This window comes from Gymnoscopelus braueri (genome assembly GCF_963280865.1).
Source record: "Gymnoscopelus braueri genome assembly, chromosome: 6".
Classification (NCBI taxonomy): Eukaryota; Metazoa; Chordata; class Actinopteri; order Myctophiformes; family Myctophidae; genus Gymnoscopelus; species Gymnoscopelus braueri.
In genome coordinates, this window is record NC_137607.1 from 42,560,683 (window position 1) to 42,569,654 (window position 8,972).

General features: G+C 41.2%; 1 protein-coding gene across 1 annotated transcript; it reads right to left on the minus strand.

Moving 5' to 3' along the window:
• Positions 1-386: 386 nt before the first annotated feature.
• Positions 387-3,873, minus strand: LOC308086947 (prostaglandin E2 receptor EP4 subtype-like; the record flags this gene model as incomplete). Its single annotated transcript, XM_080430590.1, has 3 exons — positions 387-734; positions 2,544-2,958; positions 3,554-3,873. 3 exons carry the CDS (start codon positions 3,871-3,873, stop codon positions 387-389), a joined length of 1,083 nt encoding a protein of 360 aa, XP_080286716.1.
• Positions 3,874-8,972: the final 5,099 nt, after the last annotated feature.

Here is an 8,972-nt window from a genome sequence, read left to right on the forward strand (position 1 = left end):
TGGCTTAGTGTCGAAGTGTCCTTGAGCAAGACACTGAACCACATTTTACTTGGACCAGTCCAGGTACAGAACATCACTGGTGCATTAAAAAAAATACTGCATCCATCACTAACCTGGTGTGATCTCTTAGTACTGTATGTACACAGTAAACTTAAATAAAGGTAGCTTAATTTTTTTAGAGAAGGCTACTGCTCCCCTGAGCATATCAAGGTGTAGAATAAGTGGTTATAAATTCAGTACAACTAGTGCTGTTCATCATCATCTGAAATGTAAAGTTCTATAAAGTCTGGTTCAAGTCCAGTCAAGGTTCTTGACTTCATGTCTATGATTTCAGTAGTGTCTTTACACTTTTTTGTTTACAAAAGTCTGTAGTAGTGGTTGGTTGTTTATGACGGTTGAGCACTTTCTGTGTCGCCATCGCTCGTAAATGTGACTACTGCCGGAAGCTGAGTGATAATGTTTGCGTTGCACAAAAGCTGTGTGAAAACATGAGTGTCCTTGGTGTCCTTGGTGAACTCCGGGCCGAGTAGATGCCTCTGCGGCGTGGACACCACTTTTCTCTTGCGTGTCTGGCAGATGGTTTTGCACACGCTGAGTATTCTGCGAAACAGTGTCCTTCTGAGCAGGATGTAGATCCAAGGGTCAAGGATGGGGTTGACCGAAGCGATCCTGATTGCAGCTAGATCTGCGCCGAAATCGTTGACTTGTGTAAGCTGGTTGGCAAAGACACGCACCTGGAAACAACATAGCAACAATTAAAAAGTGTATACTTAGTAGATCACTACATACATTTTTAAACACCATTCACTATAAGAGCAGGAGATTCTGCAATCTGCACATTTGGATCATTACAAGTTTCTTTAATAAACAAATGCCAGGCTTTCGGTGATATGACCATCATCAGGGCAAAGCACGTCATATATAGACCATACATGTTAATACGATGTGGAAAAACACTCAGCAAGATCTTAAGGTTGCTAGGTAAAGGAAATCCACCTTTCTGAAAATAACTACACCATTTATTTTTTATCTAAAATGACTGTATTACTCTAGTATAGAACAGCCATTGACCCAAATGTGGATAGGCAAAAATACATCCTGGAAACATAGTTGTTGTGCTCCATTTCAAACCAACCCAGAAATCCAACAAATACTTGTCTCTTTTGCTTTTTGCTGTAGCATTTTGGAGACTTTCACTCATACCACCCAAAACATTATCATCTTTGGCCATTAAATACTACTTTCAATATTTTGTTCATAAATGCAAGATCCCTATCAGGGTACATAAAACTATTCTGACATGACATCAATACCTGAGATTGCAAGTTAAACTTTGCCATACCATATCTCAAAATGACCCCGCTGTATCAGCCTTTCACCACCATAGCTAGCCCAAAACTCCCAACATATTGTTCCCTGAGCACAGGGGCCTCTGAAGTCCAGGAGTCTGGCCCTCTGCCGACCCGGTCAGGGGCCCCCGAGTACTGGACAAAATATCATGAGTTTACCCAGAGAACCAGAGGCCTCACACTCGCATTGGCTGGGGCAGAGACGTGACCCCTGGAGGTCAGAGGCGCCTGGGCACTCATCTGTTATCCATCCCTGTTGCTGTCCTCTCTATACAATGGAGCTTATGGTCTGTATCGCTTGGTGGTTCTCAAAGTGGGGTCCAGAGACACCCCAGGGGTCATTGATTCCAGGTGGTCCCCAGCAAAACGAGCAATTTAACAACTCGATCTACAAGCTTGTAGCTTGTAGCTACCGGTAGGCTGTTTTAGAAAAATGTGAATCTTGACATTTTTAATAATCTTTTCTCTCCTTGACCCTGGCACAAAATCTTTACAAATGTGGATCTGTGGCCTAATAGGCAGCCTATACATCAATTTGGGGGTCCTTGACAGAAAATTACATTTGAAAAAACTCAACAGCAATGTCTCTCTCCATACTTCACAGACATTGCTTTTTTAGTTTTCTACCATATTTTTTTCTTATCTCCCCCAACCGCTATTGCAAGTGAATTTCCCCTGCGGGATCAATAAAGGTCTATGGCTATAGTTAGTAGGGGGACTTGGGAGATTAGTATTCTCAGAGTTAACCAACCACTTTAAACCTGGCGTCCCTATCTGGGATATGTAGGCCAACAACATTGGCACATGGGATAGGCTGATCACTGGCACACACAAGTGTGTGAGAGGGTTTTTCTTTTAAAATAAAATATATATTTTTAATAAATTCAAGTCCCCTCACATCTGTATGCACATAATTCTACATTCATTCAAACTCTGACGGGGAGGGAGTCTGGGAGATATGGGTTATTTTTATGAGGCTAATGATTGCTCTGAGTCTAATGATGAAAGAAAATATTTCAAAAGAAGATGAAAAAATAAATGTATATGGACAAATCAAAATCAGTTTGAAATATTTTATTTTTACGTGGTGTCACAATTAAACTTGACGTTGATAGGCCATGGCACACTGACTATCAAGAAAATGAAAACATGGCACTTCATGTCAAAAAGGTTGCCGACCTCTAGGTTACCTACCACTAACGGCGCGGAGCAGGTCAGCACCACCGCTGACGTCATGACCAGCACCGCAATCATCTGCGTCTCGGCGGCGGAGGACAGCGATCTCCATCTCTCCCTCACGCTGGCCCTGGTCACCGGCCTCTGCACGGTCCTCTGTCGCATGATCAGCAACGTCCCGCACACGAAAAAGTTCAACACTATGGTGGCCACGATCAGCACGAGGCTGACCCCGCCGTACAGGAAGGAATAGGTCGCCGAGGCCATCGACGAGGCGCCGGGCGTGCGCTTCCAGTCGTGGATGAAGCACCACGTCCGCGACGGCTGCAGCTTGCTGCTCGCTATGCCCATCATGGGGAGGACGCAGAAAGCGATGTTGGAGATATAAATGAAGAACAGGACCTTCTGGGCGAAGCGGCGGTCCACGCCCCACCTTGTGGGCAAGACAGAAAAAAAGGGGGGGAAATGAACACAAAGAACTTTCTTTTACCAAGACTTTTGAATAAGTGTTCTGACATACACAAAGGTGGTGTTTTAGTGAATAATATGAAGATAAGACTTTTGCTTTTAAAATCAAAGTACCTTTTATTTTATTTATTTAGCTTTGTATTATGTGCTGATGTATATATATGTATATGTGTATACATATATATATATATATATATATATATATATATATATATATATATATATATATTAGTTGTATGCTGTTTTTTATTAATCACTTAAACCCCATGTAACCATAGTCCCTCAGGGCTCAATAGGCTACTAGTGTCTTTTCTGTTATTGTGGGGAAAGTTTTGGCTTAAAATAGCCGATCGACAAGCTCACAATGCAAAGCAATGCATGTGAGCTTGTCGATCTGCTATTTTCAGCCAAAGCTTTCCTCAATGCTGCAAGTGGTTTTTAATTAACTGCAAGTCTGAGGAGCCCTGGCAAATGAATTTCACCCTTCTTTTACAGCAAAGTATTTTTTTTAAGGTGAGACAGAAAAGTCTTTCTGATTCTGATTCTGAAGTAGGCTATACCTCTGGTAGGTGTAGGGGCAGCAGATGGCCATGTAGCGCTCAGCGGACATGGCGCACATGATGCTCAGACCCGCCACGCCGAAGAACAGCAGCAAGAAGGACTGGAAGGCGCACAGGTGAGGGTTCTGCAGCGCGTCTTTAACGATGGTGAGCGGACTGGCCAGACACGTGCCCAGCAGGTCCGTGACGGCCAGGCCGCACACCATGCTGTAGAACGCCGAGGACTTGCGTCCCTGTCTGGATACAGACTGAGACAGAACCACGATGGCGATGATGTTCCCCACGGCCCCGCCGGCGAACATGAGGATCGGCACGGCCATCGACCTCTGGACCCGCGTTTCGTTGATACTAGACCCGTGCGTAAAATTAGTGTCATTTTCCATCGTAGATCTATATGTCCCCCGGTTAGATTGTTTGTAAATCCCTGGTGTTGGTCCCTTTGGTTAGATGCTGATTTCAGAATGCATCCCTCTTTGGATCCGCTATAGGAGACATAATAATAAAGACATTTTATGTAGCATAAACGGTCTTATGGCGTCTCCAAGCTCCCAGACGCGTCCAGCATTACGCACAGCTCTGAGCTGCTCTGATATACCGACACCCTCTCTCAGTCAGACAGGGGGCTGGAGGTAGTGTTGCCAGGTTTTGCGAGAGAAACAAGCAATCAGGTCTATGAAAACAAGCCCAAAAGAAGCGACCACTGACCAGGCTACATGAGCCCTTTGAAAATAGATGTGAAAAATGTGAAATATTCTCGAAACATTTTAACAACACAAATCTTGTAGAACGTATGGGGTCCCTCACCGTCCCTGCCATATAAAATATTTTCTGATGGGGGGGTTAATAATATTAATTTGGGGGTCCTTGACATGAAAATGTTTGAGAACCACTGGTTTAAACAACATTAGGAAACAAGCCCAAAATAAGCAACTACACTTTAAAAACAAGCTCCAAAAATATAATGCAACCCACAAGGCCGCAACTACCAATATTTACAAGTAACCTTACAGAAAAAGAAGCCCAAAGTTGCTTACAATAAGCGGACTTGGCAACCCTGGCTGGAGGAGGATGGATGGTGTGTGAGATAGAGGAGATGGGTTTCCTCTTCACGTCTCTGGCGTCACGGCGGAGTGTTCTGGCTGTCAGGGAGGTTAAGTTGAGTTTTTCTGCATTACATTTCCGGAGAGACGCGCCTGCCGGGAAAAGCCTGCTGATTTCATCCCAGAAGGAATTCATGTATGAACCCCATTTAGGAGGATCACGTTTTCTATTCAGAGAGGCTGTGTGGAATGCAACTGCAATGCAACGACTAGCCTCACAAATTCCAGTTTTATTTCTCCACAGTGTTATTTATGTCGGGCTGGATTTAAAATTATTCACTAAAATAATGTATTCTGTATTGCATGCACCCCTCCAGCCTGTGTTATTCAGAATTCAGTATCAACACTTAAGCACACTGTTTAGTAGGCTAGTTCATGATGTTGGAGAGGGAAAACATTTTATTATAGCAAATATTGAATGTGGAGTTCAAGTCCAATAGCTTGTCATGATAACTTTTTTGTGTGTTTTTTGTTGTTGTTTTTGTTTTTTTTAAGTATTGTAGGCCTACAGCTCTGCATTGAACATAAGCTCAAAGAGGAGCCAGAAGTTCTCAGTTTTTTACTTTTTCTTGAGTAAAAGTACAAAATTATTGCCATTAAATAATATACTTAAAGTACCAATAGTAAAAGTTTTAAGAATGTTTTTGATTTTCAAAATGTATTTTTTTTTTTTTAAATAGCAGATCTACAAGCTCAATGCGTCACATCGCATATATAGGGCTGAAGTGGTTAATGTATGTTTTGAAATTATAATCAAAATCTACTATATAACTAGTAACTAAAGTTTTCATATAATTGCAGTGGAGTAAAAGGTACAATATTTGCCTCTGAGATGTAGTGGAGTAGAAGTAAAAGTAGGCTATTGAACATTGTAAATACTCCAGTAAAGTAAAAAATGGTCTACATCAACATTTTACTTAAGTAGACTACAGTAAATGTACAGTTACTTTACACCACTGAGGAGGAGCCAGTAAGATGTTGTGTGTTGTTGTTTTTTGCCCATGCAGACTGACTATACAAGAACACATTCCACTGCTTTGTTCCAGATGACTGTACATGGCTGTAAGGAGCGGAGGTGCGTGATGCGTTGGACAGAACACATGCACGCTGAATGTCAAAGTGCACTTAATTCATTAGCAGATGGCTGGTGTTTACATTGGGGTCCCTCTCTGCAGACCGCCTCAAGCACAACATCTCACAAAACAGGTACACTGTGTTGTACACACAGATACACAGGCACAGAGTCTCACACACACACACACACACACACACACACACACACACACACACACACACACACACACACACACACACACACACACACACACACACACACACACACACACACACACACACACATTGTCATCTGTGATTGTAATTACAGTATGTTAAATGTATGTAGCTTCTTTTCTTAGGTTTTTGTTGTGATGCAAGAACATACTTGATCTGACAAAGTATCATCATCATCATCGTGATCATCATCATCATATAGACGCCTGCACACAGAAACATACAGTACACACACACACAGTGCACACATGCTCCCACACACTCTTAGAGGCAAAGGGGAACTCCAAGGCTCATAAACTTCAACATAATATTTAGGTGAGGCCCGAGGGGACTAGTGTTTGTTGTACCATTGTTAGGACATTTAGTGAGTGAATCACAGGATATACAGTCCTCTAATGCTTAGTTTATGGCCTTCGTTGCTGTAAAGTTAAATGCGTAGTGGGTGCATTTCAAATGTCTTAGCATGGTGTTCTGTGATGAGGTCATAAACGTTTAGAGATGCTCACATCGAGTCTCCGGCCAAGAGGGAAACCCCTAAATTACTTTGTTCTTATATCCTACTTTTAAGCCATAACGTTCACTACACACTCATGTACAACCCTAAACAGAGATGAAATTATGATTTATATGATTACTTGTCTTTGCTTATATTAAAACAGTAAATTTCACCGTATTATTAAAGGTGGTTTTATTAAAATAAGTGTTACATAGCTCTATATAGTATATTATATAGTATATTATGATAGTGTTCTCGTGTAATTATTCTGTTTTTATGCGAAGCTTCTGGGAACTCAAATTATTATGATAGTAATCATTGCTGTAGAGTGTTTGTTCAGTAACAGGGGTCTAACAGGGGTATCCCTGTCTCAACAGCTCTTTACTAAACAGAAAATACATTTGCAGGTCGGGATACCGATTTTATTCAACCCTGGAACCCAAGCTGATACAATAAATGATATTTCAATGATCTCCTGATTGGATGCAATTGCATTAAAAGAAAATGAATAATTAACTGAAGTCTTAAGATCTTCCTTAAAAGTGTCTATACTTTAACTTTTCATACTGAGATTCTCTGGCATGGGATTCCAGAGAACGAGTAATGGTGTGCAGTTCTATGGCAGTTCTATTTACATATCTCCAGGGGTTCACCCCAATGTCTTGACTTCCAGGAAGTTGTGAGAAATGATGCAGTATGGTCAAATTACAAAAAATTACAACAGGGGAAGGACTTGCCGATTAGAACTCAACCTCAGTCTCACTACTCCCTAGTTCTTAGAAGTGAACTTTGTTAGAATCTTGGATTGTACAGTATAGCTACCTGGCCATGATATAAGCCATAATATTGTCAGTAATCATTATTAGTTGCTCTTGTCCTATGCTGCTTGAAAGGGGAATGAGTAATACAAATTCTCTCTCTCTCTCTCTCTCTCTCTCTCTCTCTCTCTCTCTCTCTCTCTCTCTCTCTCTCTCTCTCTCTCTCTCTCTCGACTCACTCTCTTTGCATGGCAAAAAGGGTTGCAAAATCACACAAATTGTTTCATCACGCAGAGGGTGCAATGAAAATGTAATTGTTCTCATCAGAAACAGTACATTATGTCTCAACAGCTTATTTTCCCTCCCATGTTGTCATGAGCATTTGCTTGCAAGTGTTTGGGAGTGCAGCAGTGGAGCAATTAAATGAATAAGATGACACCATTTGTGAAAATAATTTCTACAGTAGAAGTTTGTCCATGATTTAATTCCATGTAAACTTGGCAGCATAGTCTAGACTCTAGAGTTCCACAAAATCAAATAAACCCATCAGCACTGTTAGTAAATTGTGCCATCGTGTTGGATAAGTAGATTGGCATCAGATAAAGACTGAGGCAGGTTTTTGGGTCTGTGTATATGCACCAGGCTGCACTGACAGAGACAGGCCATTTAGGGCAGTTAAAAAAGGACTGTTGGCAGTACTAAAACAAAATGTAACTCCTCCTTTCTTGTCTCCTGTGTCCTACCTTGGCACCCCTCTCTCACAGAATCATTCATTCCAGTCAAGTCAAAGTCAATTTGTAAATTGTACTTGTTGCCTATTTAGATAGATGCTAGTTGTGTCATCCTCCAGATGTATTGCTGCTGTTTGCTGTACATTATTTTGATAGATATGTATGCTGTAGGCTTGTGAGGAGGAATTGTGGTAGAATTATACCTTATAGTGTTATATTATTATTATTATTATTATTATTATTATTATTATTATTATTATGTTGCCGTATATGTTCTGACCATCTGAATAATAGTCAAGATGACCTAGGCCTGATATCTATTGTTTAGAGTACAGCATGGTCCTGTGACACAAGTTTCTTCACTTATCTTTGTACATAACTAGGCTCCCTCTCCCTGCTTTCCCCGAGAACTAGTGTACCACCACCCTGAATGTTTGATGTACTTCTCCCATGAGCTTGTGTATACATTATAACGTGAAGTGTCTCGGACTCCGTTTGCTCAACAATTACTGATTCCACGACACTTGTCCACAGATGTATGTTATAGATAGATGTTAGGTTTGATGTCTACCTGCTACTTTGTAGCACTTATTCATTTTCTTGGCACTCGATTACTTGACTGCATATCCTGTTGTTGATGGCTAGAGTGTACAGACCTTTGGAAGGTAAAGATGCCACCCCCCACCCCCAAAACAAAAACATAAAAACTGAATATAAAAGTAGAACTAAATTGTCTATTCCTTACTGGAGGACAGTTGCAAATGTGGAAACCACAGAAGCTAAATAAGACCCTCTCAAACTGAAGTTGTATACACTTTATACATTAGTTACAAATATGGATGGTAATGATTAATGGATAAGTCCTAAGCATTTGGACATGATTAACCTGTTCAAAAGTTTATCAGAGGAACCTAGCAAGTCACACTTTAGTGTGTGACGTGCATGAGAGAGATGTGCTATGTTCTATATACAGACTTATCAGGAGGGCAAAACGTGGGACCCTGCCAGCAGAATGACCTGCATGGCTTCGCCTTTGAGAGCAGC